The sequence below is a fragment of the Aspergillus melleus genome (genome assembly GCF_016097325.1).
Source record: "Aspergillus melleus strain CBS 546.65 chromosome Unknown contig4, whole genome shotgun sequence".
In the NCBI taxonomy this organism is placed as follows: Eukaryota; Fungi; Ascomycota; class Eurotiomycetes; order Eurotiales; family Aspergillaceae; genus Aspergillus; species Aspergillus melleus.
In genome coordinates this window covers 449,713-469,230 of record NW_025763373.1, presented here as the reverse complement: position 1 = coordinate 469,230, position 19,518 = coordinate 449,713, and the positions used below count along the sequence as shown (strand labels likewise).

General features: G+C 52.1%; 9 protein-coding genes across 9 annotated transcripts; 2 read left to right on the top strand and 7 right to left on the bottom strand.

Annotated features, from left to right (window-relative positions):
• Window positions 1-282: 282 nt before the first annotated feature.
• On the bottom strand, window positions 283-1,940 carry MRR1 (MFS transporter; the record flags this gene model as incomplete). Its single annotated transcript, XM_046088821.1, has 2 exons — window positions 283-1,190; window positions 1,259-1,940. The coding sequence occupies 2 exons, from the start codon at window positions 1,938-1,940 to the stop codon at window positions 283-285; spliced, it is 1,590 nt and encodes a 529-aa protein (XP_045944791.1).
• Window positions 1,941-4,024: 2,084 nt separating this feature from the next.
• LDX57_007095 (putative PHD and RING finger domain protein) lies at window positions 4,025-5,335 on the bottom strand (the record flags this gene model as incomplete). Its single annotated transcript, XM_046088820.1, has 1 exon — window positions 4,025-5,335. One exon carries the CDS (start codon window positions 5,333-5,335, stop codon window positions 4,025-4,027), a length of 1,311 nt encoding a protein of 436 aa, XP_045944790.1.
• Window positions 5,336-6,921: 1,586 nt separating this feature from the next.
• Window positions 6,922-7,567, bottom strand: RPL43 (60S ribosomal protein eL43; the record flags this gene model as incomplete). Its single annotated transcript, XM_046088819.1, has 4 exons — window positions 6,922-6,985; window positions 7,125-7,289; window positions 7,451-7,481; window positions 7,549-7,567. The coding sequence occupies 4 exons, from the start codon at window positions 7,565-7,567 to the stop codon at window positions 6,922-6,924; spliced, it is 279 nt and encodes a 92-aa protein (XP_045944789.1).
• Window positions 7,568-8,191: 624 nt separating this feature from the next.
• On the top strand, window positions 8,192-9,818 carry LDX57_007093 (uncharacterized protein). Its single transcript, XM_046088818.1, has 5 exons — window positions 8,192-8,484; window positions 8,532-8,679; window positions 8,733-8,805; window positions 8,855-8,979; window positions 9,041-9,818. Exons 1-5 carry the CDS (start codon window positions 8,295-8,297, stop codon window positions 9,747-9,749), a joined length of 1,245 nt encoding a protein of 414 aa, XP_045944788.1. The 5' UTR covers window positions 8,192-8,294; the 3' UTR covers window positions 9,750-9,818.
• Window positions 9,819-10,037: 219 nt separating this feature from the next.
• On the bottom strand, window positions 10,038-11,212 carry LDX57_007092 (alpha/beta fold hydrolase; the record flags this gene model as incomplete). Its single annotated transcript, XM_046088817.1, has 5 exons — window positions 10,038-10,315; window positions 10,379-10,430; window positions 10,552-10,882; window positions 10,970-11,079; window positions 11,129-11,212. 5 exons carry the CDS (start codon window positions 11,210-11,212, stop codon window positions 10,038-10,040), a joined length of 855 nt encoding a protein of 284 aa, XP_045944787.1.
• A 921-nt stretch (window positions 11,213-12,133) lies between these two features.
• On the bottom strand, window positions 12,134-13,322 carry LDX57_007091 (pinin family protein; the record flags this gene model as incomplete). Its single annotated transcript, XM_046088816.1, has 4 exons — window positions 12,134-12,571; window positions 12,630-12,698; window positions 12,761-13,232; window positions 13,312-13,322. 4 exons carry the CDS (start codon window positions 13,320-13,322, stop codon window positions 12,134-12,136), a joined length of 990 nt encoding a protein of 329 aa, XP_045944786.1.
• Window positions 13,323-13,531: 209 nt separating this feature from the next.
• Window positions 13,532-15,950, bottom strand: TWF1 (Twinfilin-1). The gene is made up of 2 exons (XM_046088814.1): window positions 15,817-15,950; window positions 13,532-15,642 (listed from the first exon to the last, which is right to left on the bottom strand). Exons 1-2 carry the CDS (start codon window positions 15,833-15,835, stop codon window positions 14,657-14,659), a joined length of 1,005 nt encoding a protein of 334 aa, XP_045944784.1. The 5' UTR covers window positions 15,836-15,950; the 3' UTR covers window positions 13,532-14,656.
• On the top strand, window positions 13,865-14,191 carry ini1 (PHF5 family protein; the record flags this gene model as incomplete). The annotated part of the gene is made up of 1 exon (XM_046088815.1): window positions 13,865-14,191. The coding sequence occupies one exon, from the start codon at window positions 13,865-13,867 to the stop codon at window positions 14,189-14,191; it is 327 nt and encodes a 108-aa protein (XP_045944785.1).
• A 336-nt stretch (window positions 15,951-16,286) lies between the features above and the next one.
• Window positions 16,287-17,446, bottom strand: SFC1 (putative succinate:fumarate antiporter (Acr1); the record flags this gene model as incomplete). Its single annotated transcript, XM_046088813.1, has 4 exons — window positions 16,287-16,900; window positions 16,967-17,165; window positions 17,234-17,331; window positions 17,389-17,446. The coding sequence occupies 4 exons, from the start codon at window positions 17,444-17,446 to the stop codon at window positions 16,287-16,289; spliced, it is 969 nt and encodes a 322-aa protein (XP_045944783.1).
• Between the last annotated feature and the right edge of the window lie 2,072 nt (window positions 17,447-19,518).

Below are 19,518 nucleotides of genomic sequence, written 5' to 3'. Positions count from 1 at the left end.
AGCTGAAGAAGACATGAGGTCGAGGAAGCAAGGGGTGAAAAGCCCGCGGCCTCAGGCATGCGCACGGTGTATCTATCGAATGGCTAGAAGGACGCCAGAAACGGCCATTTGCTAATCAAAATGTTGCTATAACTAGAGTTAATATTAAGATTATCTATAATGATCTATAAACAGTATATTGCTTTCAAAGAAAAAAACACCCTGCAAATGCTCGCTTTTTTTATGCATAACTCGTTGCACAACAGAAACACATTATCATGTAAAAACCAACCAACCCGGCTTTCACAGCTTCGGAGAGAACTTGCTCATCGCCCGGATCTTCTTACCATAGATGAAGAAGACCACGGGGATAGGGATCATCGCGACGGTGATGAAGCCAAGCAGACTGGAAGCCCAGTCGACGCCCAGCTTATGGTACATCTGCACGGAGAAGAGCGGGAAAGCGCCTCCGAGACTGCTCCGAACGAGCGTGTTCGCAGCGATGGCCGAGTTGGCAAACATGAGATAGACGTCGATGATGTAGTTGAGACCCTGCATGAAGATCACCAGGATACCCATGCCGATGGGCACGCCAGCAATGACCTGAGGCACCCAGGAGATGTTGCGGTCAGAGGTCCAGCCGAACCAGAAGAGTCCTGCGGGCAGCAGGACCGACGCGATCATCATGGGGACGAGACGCTCCTCCGGGACAACACGGCCGTGCTTCGCCAGTTTGCGCGCGAACCGGGTCTTCGTCTGCCAGATGATCAGGGCCACTCCGCAGAGTACTCCGATCATGATTCCGAGGAAGGGGAGTCCGGCAACGCCTCCGTTGGTCCATCCGCGAACCTCCTGGAAGGAGACGGGGTAGGCCTCGAAGAACAGGTACAGGATGCCGTAGATCAGGGCAAGGTAGATGGTGATCAAGAGGAGAATGGGCTCCAGGAACAGCATTTGGATCGGGCGCACCAGATACTTGGTGACGATTTCCGATGCAGTAGGGCGGCTCTCGTCCAGAGCTGAGTGCAGTGCCCAGTTTCCGGTCTCTCGGCGGAGGCGGGCAGCGCGCTTTTGCAAGATAACGGGTGCGTACGTCTCGGGGATGATGATAAGGGCGATCATGCCAAAGGTTGCCGAGGCGATCAAAGTGATCCAAGCCGTCCAGCGCCAGCCGAGATGCGAGTCTGTGATGAAACCACCAACGATGGGACCTACACTTGTAGGTTAGATAGGCAATTGCAAGGATGAAAACACACATCATCAGGGGAGCAAAACATACCGAGAACGGGTCCAACAAAAGTTGCAGCCGAGAACATTGCGATAGCCACAGCACGGTCGATAGGGTTCCAGAAGTCGGCCATAGCACCACCAACAACGGCCAGAGGAGAGCAGCCAAACACACCCATCAGGAAGCGACAAATCATGATGGTTTGAAGGTTCTGCGCGACAGCAACTGGGATCTGGAAGATCGCGAACACGGCGTAGCCAAAGAACAATGGCAGTCTGCGTCCGTACAATTCAGACAGAGGTGACCACATTAAAGGTCCCAGGGCGAATCCAAAGACAACCAAACTGGTTCCCAATGTCATAACTTCGGTCGAAACGTTGAATTCCTTGGCCGTCACCACAGTAGCGGTCGAAAAGACACTGCTTGCAAAGGTGATCCACATGGTCATTGAAGACAATGTCATCGTCAACACCCATTTCTTCCAGTATGGCATATTCTGCGGGTTCTCGGGGTCATCGGGTCCATCGAATTCTACCAAGTTCGGGTCTTTCTGGGGCGGCGTTGGCTTCTCGCCGCCAGGTAGTTGAGCAAGTGCTCCATCGTTTTCCAAGTCTTTTTCGTGGGAGCGCTCGAGTTCCTTCTCTGGGTCCCCCGCTGTCGAATGCGTTTCAGAGTTCAAGGTAACGTCCGACGATACTGGAAGCTCGTTCGTATGGTCAAAACGTGAAGCCATGCCGTTGATGTCGTTCGTCGTGCGCTGGTCTGGTCTTCGTGGCGCGTGTCAGGAACGGCGGATCTAAAACTTTTCCTCCTTGCTCAGCGTGGTCTTTCGCTTCAGGTGAATAGAGATATATTGCTGATGATCGAGAATTAGGAGTAAGGGCGAATTGTTAGAAAACTTGAATCTATATAGTGCGGAATGTAGTGAAACCTGCGGCCAAAATATGGGCCCCTTCGGAGATTATAAGTCATTGCAAAATATCAAGGAGTGGGCCTCCAACAATAAAAAATATACCCAAAGATCTATCAATTAGTAAATCAAAACCAGGCTAGAATCATCTCGGTCTGAAGCTGCCACACCGGAGTGTCCAGCGCGCGAACGTGCTCCACCGTCATAAAATCTTAAGTCCGAAATGCCCGGCACCGATACCCCGACATACTGATTCGTAATGGAGAAAGGAAGGCTAGGAGAAAAAAATTAAAGAAGGAAAATGAAGGGCGAAAAACGTGAGTGGCCCAAAAATTACGAATGGGCCAATGACCAGTCCGGTCCATGTGAGGATTGAATCATTTCTGGGCCTGAAAGCGTCAGTCGCAAACCGTTAACGCCGAGAGCGAAGATCTGGCATGCTAAAACTACCTTGATACGTGCCTCGCCCGGGTAATCGGCCCATAGGCCATATCCCAGGTATGTTGGTCTCATTATGATTGGAGACCAGGCACACACACATGAGTCAAAGCTTTCGAATCCAACTGTTAGAAGGGGATGGAAGTTGGAAACGTGGATTCGAGAAAACGCTGCTCGCGCTTTGCAGCGGTCCGAAGGCCGACCATGCTTGGATTCGCATAAGCTATTGGGTCAGGAGGGTCGGGAACCCACTCGAGCCGACGTCTTAGCCTCCCTCTATCTAGACATTTCTTGATCATTCAGCGGGTATCGGTAAATGCTCATATCGCTATTCCCGAGACCGAGTCAGGCTGGACTGTCCGCCTGAAGCAGTGAAAATGCAAGCTCCGGTCGATTCGTCAGGTCAGCGTGCATTGTCCGTTATGATATGTTCGCTGTTCGGAAATATGGCTCCGACAGTCCGGCCTTTTAAGGCTCTTATTCAAAGGCCACCCCATGCTATCAATCTCGGAGATATCAGACGAACACAGCGCGGTCAGTCCGATCCTGAAGTTTCTCTCTTATGCTGATCAGTCATCGCTCCTTTGTGATGCCGATTAGTCAGTCCATATTCCATGTGCAATCTCATCAGGATTCTCACTTTTATTGGTTTCGCCACCGCCATTAATAATATGATAGTCGCATGACACAATAATCGGGGTCCAGGGAACTTCCGATGTAGACCAATGTCGCAATCTATTGGTTCTTTTTGGTTGTACTGTAGATATCGCGTATGCAGGCACATGTCGAACAGAATCGTGGTCAAGACTCTGTATAAATCTCAGCTAATGCAGCCAGTAGGCAGAATAAAACCTGGGCATTCGGTTACCGGCTCGGAGACATTTTAGGCATCAACTGACAGGTCAGTTAGCCTTTGAAGATCGCGCAGTAGATTCTCCGATGTTGTCATTTTGGCATTTGCACATGCAAGTGGAGAGAATCGTGTGAAAGGGAAACGAAAAGCGCGGAGAGGAAAAGGCGGGGTGGTTACACGGGCCTGATCCCTAAGGCCTACAGAACACACCTACCTTGCTCCGTCTTGTTCAGGTACAGAGGAAAGGTTTGACCTTCAAATCAAGCACCTTATATCTAAAGAACACTTCTCTCATGGAAAAGAAATAGAAATAACACAAAATCGTCGCTGATGAGGCCGCCATCAAGACGGGCCCGTAAAATATATTATTCAGGAATATCTTCTCAGCCATAAAATATCCAGAAAATACAGCTACAAAAGTTGATGTGCGCTTCATGCCAATTCCCAAGCCAGTCACCCTAGACTCCAGAAGAAAAAAATAAATGATAAAAAATAGGTATCCGTGGTGCCCCTTCCGGCAGGTCATAGATAAACGCCCAAGAAGATGCTTTTCCCTTAATGGGATCAAGATAAATCGCTGCGTTAACGCCGGCACATGCCGTATAAAATTCAAATATCAAGCACTATCCTCATGACCGTTGATGCTCCTCTGCTTCTGCTTGAGAGAATCCACGGCTCCCGCCACTTCGTCCTTTGCCGTGCTTTCCAAATTTGCCTTCGTACCCGCCTCGAGGTTTCCAATGCCCCCGACACGCTCATATAGCATCCGAGATATATTTCGATTGATATCAGTGAACTCATCCTTCGAAATGATTTTTGAGCGGTAGTATGGTTTGAGTGCGGCTCCGACTATTTTTTGAATGTCAGATTTGACGGCCGAGGACGGTTTGGTTCGGGTTGGAGAACTCTCGTTAGACCGTGCACCCACTGATTGCAACCATGCCCTTGGCACACGACGCTGAGGCCGCCCGGCAGCAGGTTGTGGTGGTGTATCTTCCCTGGTGCCATTGACAGCGCCAGCCGGTGATACGTCTGGTGAAAACGGTGGAGACGACGGGTCTGCGGGGGACGCGAGTTGGATTGGAGAAATCGGCCTGCTCCGAAAATGCGGGGGTGGTGTTGAAGATGATAGTCGGGGAGAAGAGTGATTTGAGGGAGCAGGCGATATTGATGGGGATGAGGGCCCAGGGGATGGATGATCGGTTGGTGCTACTGACACTTGGGCCGAGGGGCCTTGCGAATTAGCACCGCGAGGAGTTGAGGAATCCTCTACTTCCTTAAGAAGGGATTGAAGGAAGCTCGGCTCGCCCGGACCCTCGGCATTGATTCGAGCAGAGGCTTGGGCGCTAGCAGCTCGGGAGGATTCTCCATTCTGCGTAGCCAGAGCCGCCAAATCCTGGGCTCTGCGGGTTCGCGGACGTTTCAACTTTCTTTCGGGCTCGCTAGGCTCCGGTGACGGCGACAAAGTGGGTTCCTTTCTCTTTCTCGCGGCATTTGGGTTGTTTTCGATCTCTCGAGCTCTCTCGAAAGCGTTCCATGCTCGCATTTCTTCAAGAGACTCGGGCTCCGGCGTAGGTTCCCGTGGGACACGAGGACGTGACGGCCGAGGAACTTCGAGGTCGAGGAGAGCAGCCGTGTCTCGGAATCGATTGCTACCGCCCTGCTGCTCGGCAACCTCGAACCGACGCTGCCAGACTCGAAACTCTCGCTGGTTTGCCTCTTCGCGTCGTTGTTGCTGACGGGCACGCTCTGCAGCCCTGTCATCATCAAAAGGAAAATCCAAATCAAGGTTGAGATGATCCCAGACGGACTGCCATACCCGTGCCCAGTGGAGAGAGTTCATCTGATTCCTGCTCTGCAGTCTCCGCTGCTGTGCCCTCGTGCGGCGACCGCGGCGGTCCGGAGTCCGGAGAGATCGCTCGGCCATCTCGGAGGAGGATCCCGACGTGCGTTGGATGAGGCAGCGCGAGCAGTACCAAGGCCCGGACGGCACGGTATCGAGCCCGACGCAATAGGTATGAGACGGGGCATCGCACGCATCGCAGAGAAGCAGGAGCTCATCATTATCTGCATCTCCACAAATGAGACACGGTTGGAATTCAGCCAGATCGTCATCTATATATTCTATTACCATGGAGGGATCAACGTCCGCCACTTGCGTTCTGTCTTGCACGGAGTAAGATGACGATACGGGACCTGCAGGGGGGGAGAGACCTCATCGTTAGCGAATGTCCATTATCTATCAATGCACGTAGTATGCATGAGTTGTGGTAAAGAAACGCATAAGGGGAAAGACATACCTCCGAGCCGCTCCCTCAGCTCCACCATGTTGAAGCTGCGGCGGCAAATGGGACAGCTGTTGGCCCGTTCGACCCATGGCTTCAGGCAATTATTGTGCAGGATATGGCCGCAAGGGAGTAACTGGGCGATCTGGCCAGCATCCTCATTGCCGTCCACGCCGTTCGCCTCGATAGGAGGGTCATTGGGCTTGCCATCTACTCGGAGATCAGGTCTTGGCGCGGCCTCGGCGGTGACGGCAAGAGGATCGCTGGCGCTTTCGCCAAGGTCTCCTAAACACACAATACAAGTGTCGGACATTAACAGTTGGGGTTGTGCCAGGATTGTCTGCAGGGAAGCTAAGAGAAGGCATGAAGAGCAGCTGGCCAAAAGGGATGGGAAGACAGAGGCGTGGGAAGAAGAAGGGAAAGGGAGAGAGAGGAAGCAAGACGAAGTGATGTGGGGAGAAAGCAGCCGGCCTTTTGAAGGTGGACCTGCAATCCGGTCTAACGCAAAGGAGTCTGGCCCGCAACGTGACCGGCCTGCCTCGAGCGCCAATGAGCGCCCGGAAAATGCGTGTGCGCAAGCCGCCCTCCTGATGGCCTCAGGTGTTCAGGTGTCGTCAGGTCCCTAGTCAGCCGGTGAAACCTGACGCTGGCCTCTACAACAGAGTAGATTTACGGAGTATGTGTTTTGAGACCAACAGGTGGTCCCCCAAGTAGTAACTAGTGACCTCCAAAGGCAACAACGAAAGTAAGATTACTGGCTCCGTACCTACTGTGTGCTGTCTTTCTGAGTCAGACGCGCGTCACAGATGAAATAAAAGCATGTCGGCCAGATAACACCTTTTCTGATAGAAGCACAAGTTCATCCATAGGGCTGCAATCCTGCAACGTCAGAGGACCCGATCACAACCACTGTTCCCAGCTATTCAAGGTTATAGAACGCCGTAGATGCCCCAGCGCAACGCACACTAAACGGACAGACTGCAGACGCGAGATATCTGCTACGAAGCGCTCTTAGAAAGATGGAAAGACTTGAGAGATCCGGGATCGCCGGTGGAATTGAAGTCTATTTGGATACGGCGAGAAACCGGCGATCCGCAAGGCACCGGGCGCTATTGACATCGGGGGAAAGTGGTAAGATCGTAGGAGGAGTTCACTCATTTAAGCTCTTCAGGTATTGAATTTCGCTATTTTTTTTATTTCAAACGTAAAGAAAAACCCATCATCACACTTAAACCTCCGCGATTTCTCTGAGACGACGGATGGTGGAGCGGGTGGCAGCGGCGGCGGGGGTACTGTAGGACGATCGCATCAATCAGTATTTGTGTTACTCGAATCATCTCCCCTTGTGCAGGGGTCCAGTCTGGCCGGTTCCCAAAATCGGAGGGTGGCGATGACGAAGAGAAAATTTATCAGGACAGGCGCTCGACTTACGAGACGGTGTAGGCACCACCGGCAACACACTTGTTGCAGCCCTTGCACTCCCAGATACCAACAGCCTTGCGCTTAACGGTGTTCTTTCCGCAGAAGGTACAGATGTAGCGGGCGTGCTGCGACACTTCCATCTTCTTCACCTGCTTACGCAGGGAGGCACCGTATCTGTTCAATCACGTCGTCAATACAACCGTTCTCTTTCGTCTAATCGAGGGCGAAGTCTTGAATCCGAATTCGTTTCATTTGGGGGGTGATCGCTCTCGGGCGAGGAGCGCCATCGAATTCAAGTCGGATTCCTAAATTGCAGGGCGAAGAGAAAACCGTACCTAGTACCATATTTACCGGTGATGCCGACCTCTGGAATTTTCAGTCAGTGATTAATTTCCTCGGGGTCGACATGAATCTGGCAGGCGATAATACTCACTCTTGGTGCGCTTCGTCATCTTGGCTGTGAGGCTGTTGAGTCGAAGATGGTAACAGTGCGGTAAGTCGAAATCGAGACTGAGGCTTTCTAGGTAGGCGGGAGTCGTTGTGGGCTCGCTTAGGGCTCGAACTCTTGGCGACGGTCACGTGGGGCTCGCGCCGCAGATGTGGTGTATGAACTTTCAACTAGTCCTACGGTGTAGATTGCGGTATGGCTATCTTATTCAGTAGCTTAATAAACTAAGACCATAAGACGATATTGATTTCCAGACTAGCTTATCGATTTTGCATTTTTGACGCTGTTATGTTTCCAATTTCCTCCCCCGCCCTTCAACGTCATCACCACAATATTGCTACTATTGCTACCATGAACCATACTGCGGAATCTCAGATGGGAACTTAGACTACTTGGCTTCATTTATCTCTCTGGTTCTTATTACTATTCTCATGCTATGGACATTGGTGGCAAACATGTGCGAACGAGGCCGGAGTGCAGTCACATGATTGGATGATGTCATCATGTCCCATCCATCCCATTCGGGCTAGCCTGAGGCCGCTCCTGAGACGGCAGTCTAGAATTCCCCCGGACCCCTGTCCCTATCTATATCTTTCCTTTCCATCGATACTTATATATTGTATATCTACACACGTATATATTTTGTATATACCACGTTCAACCTGTGATTTCTTTCCATCATATCCTCGTATCACCGTCCATCCTCAATTCCCTAAACTCCCCAAACCAACATGCAATCCGGCCGGGAATTCGACCTAGCCGTTCTCGGTCCAACAGGTTACACAGGACAGCTCTGTGCGGAACACATTGTCAAGAACCTGCCCACTAATCTGAAATGGGCGCTTGCGGGGCGCTCGGTCGAGAAGATTGAGAATGTAGCGCAGGATATCAAGGCGTTGAACCCAGACCGCACCCCGCCAGGTATGGCTCGCTTCCAAGGTCAATTGCCATTGTTAACGCTGTAGTAGAGGTCTTGGCTGTTCAGCTCAATCGCGAAGAACTTCATAGTCTGGCGCAGAGAACGAAGATTATCATTAATTGCGTCGGCCCGTACATCTTGTATTCGATTCCGGTGGTCGAAGCCTGCGCTACTAACGGGACGCATTATATCGATGCGTATGATCCCTTACCTCGGAGCTATATACAGAGTCCCTCTGACTGGATCTTAGAACTGGAGAGCCGCCATTCATCAAAAGCGTGGTCGAGAAATACCATGAAACTGCCAAGGCAAACGGGGCGATTGTGAGTACAATCCACTTTTCCCATCGATAGGTATACTGATCCGCGCCAGATCATTCCCTTCATGGGCGTTGAAAGTGCCCCAGCCGATATGCTGTCCTGGTCACTCGTCAAACGAGTTCGAGAAGAGCTATCCTGCGACACCAAGGAAATCACCTGTTCAATCGACGACCTCAAGTAAGCCAACAAACCACTCAACCCGTCATCTCACCACCTTTCAATCTAACCATTTCCAAAGGAGCTCCGGCGCAAGCGGCGGAACCCTCAGCACCATCCTCACGCTCTTCGACTCAATCTCCTTCACCGACCTCTCCAAATCCATGCACCCGTTCGCGCTGGCCGCGTCTCCACACCCAAAAAACCTTCCCCGCGAGTCCATCACCGAAAAGCTCTTCGGCGTCCGCTGCATCCCCGACATGGGCGTCCTGGCCACCTCCCCCACCGCCATCGCCGACATCATCATCGTGCACCGCAGCAGCACGCTAATGCCGGAATTCTACGGACCGAGGTTCCACTTCCGCCAGTTCGTGCGCGTCCGAAACGTCCTGGTCGGCGTGGCTCTGCACTTTGCTTTCCTCATTAGTCTCGCCCTCCTGGTCTTGCCGCCTGTGCGGATGCTCGTGAAGCAGTTCATCTATTTGCCCGGTAGCGGACCGCGGCTGGAGGATTCGACTGCCGATCGCGTTCAGTATCGCGCTGTGGCGACTGCGGATCAGGATGCGAAGGAGCCGAAACGGGCGCTGGGGACGTTGAAGTTCCAGGGCTCGTTGTATGCGTTGACGGGGTTGTTGATGGCGCAGGGCGCGATGGTGCTTTTGGAAAATGAGGAGAAGGTGAAGAGGGTTTCTAGAGGCGGGATCGTGACGCCGGCTACGTTGGGACAGGAATATGCGGATCGGTTGCAGGAGGCGGGGTGTTATATTGAGACGAAGGTGTTGGAGTTTTGATTTGGTGGTACTATATATACTGATATTGTGTTTGAGTGATTTTTGATATCTTGATGTATACCATACCAGTACTTACTAAATCGTATTTGATTCGATCTTACTATTGTTGAGTATAGTTCACACCATTGTAGTCCCTATATATAACTACCTCGAATCTCGCCAGCACAGTCTCCAAAACGAGCCCGCTCGTCTCGGCGACCACCTACTACCTACCTACCTACCCCATCCACAGTGCAGTACAGTATAACAGTACAATCTAATCCAACATCAGCCCAGCTGAGAGATAGATCACAACTTCACCACCCTCGGATCCGTAAACACCACCTCTTCCAACCACCACGCAATCATCTCATTCACTTCCGCCGGCTGCTCCCACAGCGCCCAGTGCGACGTGTTGACCTGCTTGAACGTCAAGTGCGGGATCGTCTTCGTCATGCCGCGGCCTAGATTCGGCGGGAGGGCTGCGTCGCGGAGAGCCTGGATGAAGAGGACGGGCGCGGTGATGCGGCGGTCGAGGATCGAGAGTTCTTCTTTGTAGTTGATTTCCCGCGTGCGGTACCAATTGACTTTATTGTGTTAGTATGTAGGTTTTTGGGTGGGAGAGGAATAGAAGGGGGGAGTAGACGTACATGGAGCGTGTAGTCCGTGGCGTGAGAATTCAGTGGCGTAGTATTCGAGTTCCTGCATCAATATCATCAGTATATCGCACCCATCGATACTGCATGCACAGAGAGAAGAACGAGACAGGACCAGCCCCTCTTCATCTCAGAATAAGCCAAAACAGCAAAGGAGAAAAACAAACCTCATCACTCAACAACCTCGACGGCAAAATCCTCTCCATCCGTTCCACCGAAATCCCCAACTCTGCATCCCACACAAACTCCTTCTCCGGCGTCCGCCCGCCATACAACGCCGACAGGAACTTCTTAATCCCGTCCTTCGACCGCGTCGGCTCCTCCAGCTCCCCGCTGCTAAACTGCACCTGATACGAGAAGTGCGGCGCCACTTTCTTCACCATCTCTTCGAGGGGGAAGAATTTCTTCTGCGGCGGCGCGTATGGCACGCACACGGTGAATAGGTGGGAGACCAGATCGGGATGCCATAGCGCGACTCGGTAGGCGAGGGCGGCGCCCCTGTTTGGTGTTAGATTCAGTGTTCAGTGTTGGGAATTCTAGAACCTAGAGTTCCTTTAAGGTCAATGATTCACGACGAAGACGTACCAATCATGTCCGCCGAGGATGATCTGCGATGCTCCGACGTGCGAGGCGAGTTCTTTGATGTCGTCGGCGCAGCTCTTATGTGAATATAAAGCTATGTTGTCTGGTGCGTCCTATCTGAATCTTAGCATATTTGCAATTCAGAAAGGTCGCAAATCTCACTGTTCGTCCGTATCCTAAACAATCCGGTGCGACGACCCGCAGACCCATCCGTCTTAACATGGGGATCTGGTACCGCCATCCCATCGACAAGTCAGGGAAGCCATGAATCTGGATGGATGAGTTAAGATCCTATCTTCAAAAAGCAGATTCCATTTGGAAAGAAGTAAACCTGAGCCAGGTGGGAGTCCACGCACAAGAAAAATAGTCGCTCTGTAATTGCCCGACTCGGGCTCGCTGTAGAGATAGCCTGCACAGACGATATATAATCAGTTCGACTACTCGGTTGCTAACGCGAATGCCAAGAACACAATTTCGTCATGTCGGTGGTTCTGCAAGAACTGGAACTTTCTAATCAATTAAGGTCACCTCCCGACATACCGTAATTCTTGCCATTCAAAGTCGCAAAACGTCGCTCGACTCGCGGATCGTCGGATACAGAGATCTTATCGACGGACATGACTGCAATGCAATATGCAGGAAGTCGACAGCGAGGGATAAAGACTGAAAAAGAGATAGAAAACCCCCCGATCTCTAGCCCGAGGAACAGGTAGAATCTACGGAGGAAATCCAAGAAAGTTGCATACCGACAATCATTTTATTTATAGAGCTCCTCTTTCCCCGCCAGCTGTTCATCACGTGCAGAACCCACGGAAATGGGAAAATGGAGAAAAATGAGGCTACGAAGCTACGAGATTGGGCACTAGTACGATCTATTTCCGTGGGTGCTGAATATGTGTAACCGGGCTTTGGGATGTTCGTTCTTGTTTCTATTTGATTTGTAGTGTAGTGTCGTCAGCGTCCTTTTGCTGGGTTCTTTTGGGTTCTGCCGAAGTGCCTCGGCTTCTCCGGATATTCCTCTACTCTTCAGGGAAGTGTGGTATGTCATCGCTATACTTCATCAATGCATGCACGTCCATCCTCGAGGTATGCGATTGCCAGATGACATACTGGATTAAAGAATTGATAGAAAGGAAATCGGAGAAGTAGAAAAAGAAATCGCCTATGCTAATAGATTACAGTATCCTCCTGGTCCTCAACCACCTCGCCGCCGTCGTCTTCATGGCCTCGGTGCACATCTGAATGCTCGCTGTTGACGGGAACATTGTTATCATTAGTGGGCGTAACGTCAGTCGGTGCGTTCTCGGTGCTCTTTTCATGCTGTGCATCGTCTGCCGGGTGTGAAGCTTCGTTCGTTGTTTCCTTCTCTTTTGTATCGGCCTCTGCTTCTGTCCCCTTCTCTGGCGCCGCAGCTGGCTCCGCGTTCGCTACCTGTGTAGGCTCGGACTGTTCCTGCTGCTCTGTCTGCTCCTGAGGTTCCTCCTGCTGAGGCGGGTAACGCGCCTCGAACTCTGCCACTTCGCGAGAGATCGTAGCCTCCGCATCCTCAATCTGGTCTCGTATGATCGTATGGTCGTCCGGACGAAGTTGCCACGGCTTGTAATACTGTAAACACATTAGCTTGAGATCGCCCATGCACGCGGATCACGAGAACCAAACATACCAATACCGGCTCAGCCCTCGTCTTCAAGAAATGAGCCATAGCCAGCAAGTTTGCGTGGCGCGTTCGCATCTACATTCCACCGTCAGCATCGTCACTCTCCCTTGCGCAACACCAGTCAAGAGCAAACTCACCGATTCCTCCTCATACAGCCTCTGCTCCTTCTTCCGAATCGCCGCCCTCTCCCCGCGTCTCTTCTTCTTCAGCTCGTCATACTCCTCATCCTGTAACTTCAGTTTATCCTTCTGTCTGCGCTCGATATCCGCGCGACGTCTCTGCGCCGCTGAGTTCGAGCTCTGCGATAACGTCCCTAGCAGCCCACCGAATAGCCTCTGTCCGCGCTTCCGTTCCTCGTCGCGTCCGCCGGCGGGCCGGGTGGGTTTCCGATCCGCTCTCCGCTCGGCGTCCGGGGAGTGTTGTTTGTGGTCTGTGATAGAGGGACGACGATCGTGGTGATCATGGTCATCTTGTGTGGTGCTGCTGAGTCGGCGTCGTTTGTTCTCTGCGTCGGGGTTCGAGATGGAGGATTGGCGCCGCTTGAACCCGGCGTCTGGCGATGTGATCACGTTTTCCTGTTCGGGCAATGCGACAGCAGAGGCGAGGGAGCTGGGAAGCAAGCAAGTAGGGAGGGATTGTCAGTTAGGAGATTCAATCAGATAGGTGTTGATGTTGGTACTGGACTCACCCTTCCGCCATATCGTACCGTTTACCTCGAGGGACTCGACACGAAGAAAAGAAAAACAACAGGTAAAACTGATGACAAGACTAAGACTGCTAACACGTGTCGATAAAAAATCAATCAAACTCCTCCTGTTAAGAACCAATCATTCACTCATTCTCGTTCACTCATCAACTGCGAAGGAATTGCAAGGTGCAACCGAATCCAATCCATCATCTGAACGGCGGCACTTCGACGAGTCCCCGCACGGACCATTTCCCGATCTGGCGCCAAGAGCCGTGGAATCTTCTTCTCTTCGGCGGCGTCCTTCCATCTCTTCCACTTTGCTAATCCAATCGCTACACCTACGACGCAGACAACGCCAGCGCTTACCAATCCTACTTACTCTATTCTTGCTTTTTGCCTTCCTGTCTGCTTGATTTCCACTATTAGAGAAGACACCGCGCAGTTCCCCTCGACGAGATCAAGACTCGAGCTCTCCCTCCCTGTTCGTCGCGCGCCACCACCTCTCCAAATCCAACAGTTCCTCCTCCCAGCCCCCTATATCTATTAAAGCAAGATGTCCCGCCATCACCCCGACCTCGTCATGTGCCGCAAGCAACCCGGCATCTCAATCGGCCGCCTGTGTGACAAATGTGACGGCAAATGTCCCGTCTGCGACTCATACGTGCGGCCCACGACCCTAGTCCGCATCTGCGACGAGTGCTCGTTCGGCAACTACCAGAACAAATGCATCGTGTGCGGCGGCGAGGGCATCAGTGATGCGTTCTATTGCTTCGAGTGTACGCGCCTCGAGAAGGATCGGGATGGGTGTCCGAAGATTATCAATTTGGGTAGTTCGAGGACGGATTTGTTTTATCAGAAAAAGAGTTTTCGGAATCATTGACCTTGACCCTACCCTTGGCTTTTGGCCTTGTTGGTGGGGTTGATTGGTTTTGGTTCTGCGATGCGGATGCGAGCTGGTCGTTTTTTTTGGGGGATTGGGGTTTCGGGAGCCTAAGACGACTGGCTTGCATTGCTTTCTACGATCCTGGTCGGATGTCTATGTCTGATGTCTGATCGAAGTCTTGGAATGGGGAAGCGAAACTACACAAAGAAGAGCTATGTATCATGCAGAAGAAAAGAGTTGTGCTGTCGCTGGGACACGGATTTACCGGCCGGGTCGTTTCGGTCTCGCGAATCCTCGCTGAGGCCCGTTATTCTGCGAGGGGTTGACCTCCTCGTGCAACCGTTCTCCCGAAACTTCATCCGCCGAAGACGCTTCGATCTACAATGATTCCTCGTTAATATGCGAAACTCTGCAATCAAATCTCTGCCCCGATCATGGAATTCCGTACCTTCTTGGAAATCTTCAGACCCTGGTCCTCGGCGAGTTGAAGGGCGTACAATCGAGAACTGGCGTACAACATGCGCTCCTTGATCGACGATCCGGACGGACAGGTATAGATGAAGACCACTGCTTCAGAGTCGGGATAGTGGTAGAAAGTATAGCGAGGTGACGAGGTCGAGATCTGTTCCTGGACGGCGTTGGGGTCAATGCCAGACCCCGCGCCACCCAGTCGGAAAGTCTCCTTGGGGATATCAATGACCTATGCGGGGGAATTCCATAGAAGTTAGCCATCTTAATCAAATAATCTTGAACCCGTCTGCCACCGTCTTTCTCTCCCAGGAAACCCACCAATTGCACCAGTCCACCCTGCTGCAGCGACCTCAACGCTTCCTTAGCATCCTCATCCACGGGCATCTGCAACGCGCGATTCCCACCCCCAAACGGACTGTTCCCACCACTACCCCTGGCAAACGAACCCCCGATACCAATATCCCTACTCGGCGTGCCATTCCGGGCCTCCTCTTCCGCTCTCCGCACCGCCTCCAACTCCCGCTCCTTCTCCCCCATCAGATCCTCGCGCTGAAAGCCCCCAGCGCCCGATCCGTTCTTCTCCGCATCTCGCTCCTTCCACGCACCCTCGCCCACGACCTCCTCTTCCTCCGTGGCGAAGATCGTCGACGCGAACTTCTCCGTGCCGAGCTCTCGGGCGAGAGTCGCCCGCGTCGAGGCGAAGAGGGTCTTGGCTCGCACGCCCGCGTTGGACGGGATGTAGGTGAGGGCGATGAGGGAGGAGGAGCCGGCTTCGGGACGGCGGAGGAGGAGGTAGATGGGGGTTTTGGGTTCCAGGACCGAGTTCAATTGACTGAGGGATGGGTAGAAGGCGTTCGGGGCGGAGAACGGGATAGGGGAGAGAGGGGCGAGGCTCTCGTTGGTGATTGTCACGGGGAGACAGAAGAGGGATGAGTCGGAGGTGAAGCGGTTGAAGGCATTATGGAGCTCCGGAGAGACTGGATTTTATTGTGTGTTAGTACAGGAAAGGGGACATTGTATGTATTATCGAGGATGGAGTGAGGTATGGGTATGGATATGGGGATCGGGAATGGCGCCGAATAGGAGAAGAGGGGAAGGTGTATTCAGTCGGTGTAGGAGGTTCCTGCAGAAAAAGCCATCATTAAACATACCGGAGATTCCTGACTGCATCTTGGAGTATGCACCTGCGGGAAGCCGGGTGCCTTGAAGAGAGTGACCTGTTCAAGTGGTTGTTGACTTGGTTGGGAACTGCGGAGGGGACGACGGGAAGCGGTGTGTTGTTTTAGCGGGGCTTGCAGGAGTGCGCGCCTCAGGCCACGGCTTACGATGTACACTCGGAATGTCCTCGGTTTCAATCTTCTTCTCTAGACATATGAAATATGAAACCTGGTATTCAAAACTATGACAAAAAGAAAGGGATATTTACAATCCACTCGCCAATGGATTCGTCCACTCGGCCTTTCAAAAACAGAAAGGCCTCCAAAATGACCAAACAATATGTACTAACGATGCAGAGATCGCAAGACGCAATCCAAGCGGAAACGCCACCATGCTCATGGTATCAAATGCTTTCGAGAGGCGCGCAGCGGCCCCACGAATGATGAGATGACCTCGGACAAATCTATTCCTCATATTTGCCGCCCACCAGACTCCACTTCGAGGCCTCCAGTTTCCCCTTCAGGAACTCGTACACAGTGAAGGTAACGGCCTGGCCGGGCGCCACTCTCATCACACGCGGCGTGATACCCTTGTAGAACGCGCGCGCCCCTTCCTGCTTGAACATGTCCTTGCCGATGACCATGATGCGCGAGACGGCGGACTGACCGGGTTCGGCGCGCGTCTTCTGCAGTCTCGTCTTGATCGTGTCAATGGGGGCGTTCGAGAAGGGCCCGACCGCACCGGAGATCAGTCCGATCAGGGTCGTCTGGTACGACGGGAGTTGGGTGTTGCTGTACTCGGGCTGGTACTTTTGCAGCGCCGCCTTCAGCTCGGTGTATGCGGTGAAGTTGGCCGCCTGGTTGGTTCCTTGTCGCAGCGCGGTTAGGGAGACGCCACGGTATAGAGTGCTGAATCCTTCCTCTTTGATGACGGTGAACAGGGCATGCGGGGCACTTCGGTACTTGGGCGTGTCGAGGGGGTCGGCCAAACTGTGATGTTGCGCTTGCAGACGAATCTTAACGACTTCCATGGGGTTCACCACGGCCACGGCTTCTGTCACACCAGCAGCAAGACCAGCTATTCAAGAAAATGTCTTGGTTAGCGTGGCTGGATGAGGTATGTGGACGGAGAAGTGCAACCTACCAAGGAAGGTGGCTTTGCTTGTGACTGCGCCGGTCTCCTTGTCTGAAAGAAGCTGCTTATATTGCTCGTAGGAAGTGAACCGGATGGCCATCTTCGGGATGATACCTCCCAGAACAGCTCCCAGACCCTTGTACAGTCCCAATGCGGTTTCTTTTTTCACGATTTCAACACCGGTGGTGACGAAGCCCCGGGGTTTCATCTATCGAGATTGGGTGTTAGCTGGAACTCACACTCATTCAAGGACGCCATGCATGCGAGACAACTTACTCCCGGAGCTCGCGCGCGTCGCGACAGCTGCATTCGGACTTTGATGGTATCTAGGGGATGGCACACGAGCGCCTCCATCATGCCGGCACCGCCACCGGCTGTTTGCGCATGTCAGTAAAGTGCGCATATTGTCATTCCGGCGAGATAGGACCTACCGATCAGATTTACCGCCGGCGAAGTTGTCTTCTTGCCATTGCCTCCTTTTGCAGACATGATGAAGGTATTGTGATTATTCCAGGGGAGAAGGTACGAGTCAATTGGCAGCAGAAATGGTACGATGACGATATGAAGCTATTGGTGCGATGGCACGTGCAACGGCGGTCCGGTACAAAGCGAAGGACAAGACAAGGAGTAGATCGAAAAGAGAGAAAGACGCCGGACAAAACAACTTCAAAGGAGCCCGGAAGAGGTCTTTTCTAAATTAGAGGGAAGCTCAGGGTGAGAGAGGACGATATCGGACCTTCACAGGCGTTCCAGAAGTCCGGGGAGATACGGAAGTATAAGAGCTATATGTCCCTCGGCTCGACTCCAGGCTATTTAAATCGGCAGAGGGAGGAGAGGGCTCAGGTCAGCCGGCGCCGGGGCAGCAAGAATTAAGGAAAATCATTTTAAAAGAAATAAAATTAATTCTCGGGAACGAGGATCATCGAATGAACGGCTCGGTCCAAGTGGCGGGTTTTGACTTTTACGGAGAGGGAGAGAGCGATGACGGGGAAGCGGAGGCTGCTGGACGAGCGGAAGCAGCACCGCCGTTTGCGATTCAACAACCGAACCTACGGAGATCTGGAGGACCAGATGTACGATCGAGAAGACTACAGGAGGAAAGACTGCTGGGTTGATTTTTTACCCCGCGCGTTAATCATTCATAATTATGCCTTGCTCTACAGCTGTACTGGCAGTCTATGAAATAGTGCTCCGTATACTGTCTTCTCCGCATTTTCTCCCCCATATACCTCGACCTACTATATAACTACATAACTTCCGAGGCATTGCACCTCAGCCACGGTGGTTCCCTCGACGGGCGTGACCTCATCGACTCTGCCGCTACCAAGGGACCTTCACATGCTCAGTCCTACGCTCGCCCAATTCTTGGAGGCGCACCGTCGTCATCAGGCAGCGACGGTGTGTCTGCTAGCCAAGGCTTGTGATGTGCTCTAGTACTCTGTACTAGAACTAGAACTAGAACTAGTCCTCTCTACTCCGTCGGGGCGTCTGCAGACTGCGGAGGCGGAAGTACAAAGTCCAGTAGTGAATGACTAACACGGGAGAAGCCGGGCCAAGAACTGGACTGCCTTCAACCGAGGCTTTTTTCTCCCCCCTTCTCTGCTTTCTGCCGTCGGTTATCCTCGTTCTTTCTGTTTCTTTGGTTTGGGTTTTCAGGAACCCATCCTCGTGATGCATGCTGTTGGTCTCGTGTCTGACTCATCTTCTTTTTTGTTGATTTGCACCTGGAGTTATCAATCTGCATGTGAATACATCCATGGATACACCGTAAGGAATAGTATACCTACGATCTACGCGCCCGACCTACGGTTTATAGTTTATCCACGCCTCTTGACCTTTTTTCCACCGCGTTGAGCTCGCGCTGAAGGCTTATCCGTCGAGGATCGGAGGATATATTGCTGTTATTGAAATAGCTAATCCGTTTATGTTCATCGTTCGAGATGGTAGAAATCTCTATTGGCTCCGGTCGGCTACCAGCACTGGCTTCAATATCTTAAGCGATGGAAGGAGTGGAAAACAGAGTATACAAGACTTCTTAAATTCATAGTATTTGGACATCTATACTCTCTTCGTCCTTTCTATCTGACCCATCTAGTTCCATTGGTATATACACACCTCTATCCAGTAATTCAAACCTAAGATCAGCCGAATGTACTTCACGAGGAGACCAAAATAACCTCAAGACCTTAGAGACCAAGTACATAGTACAAAATGACCAGAAGATAAATTAGCGAAAAAAGAAACAAGAAGAATAAAAACAAGCAGAGAACAATGCTAACATACCATCATTACTAACGCTCATAGGGGTGTCATAGGTCTGTGCCGGCCACATACTCCTGTCAGTACCGGCTGCATGATCCTTGTACTAAGCCGTCTTCCACCTTTATGCTCATCGCCCATACCTCAATAGGATAGGCTATCCTTGTCTGAGGTAAGGTTTAGGACCCTGGTTCTAAACCTAAATCAAAGTATGGGAAGAGCTGCTGTTCCGGGGAACATAGTAGAGTAGCGCCCTAGGGAGCAACGTGCCGCCTCGAGGGTATATTATACCGCATGTGCAT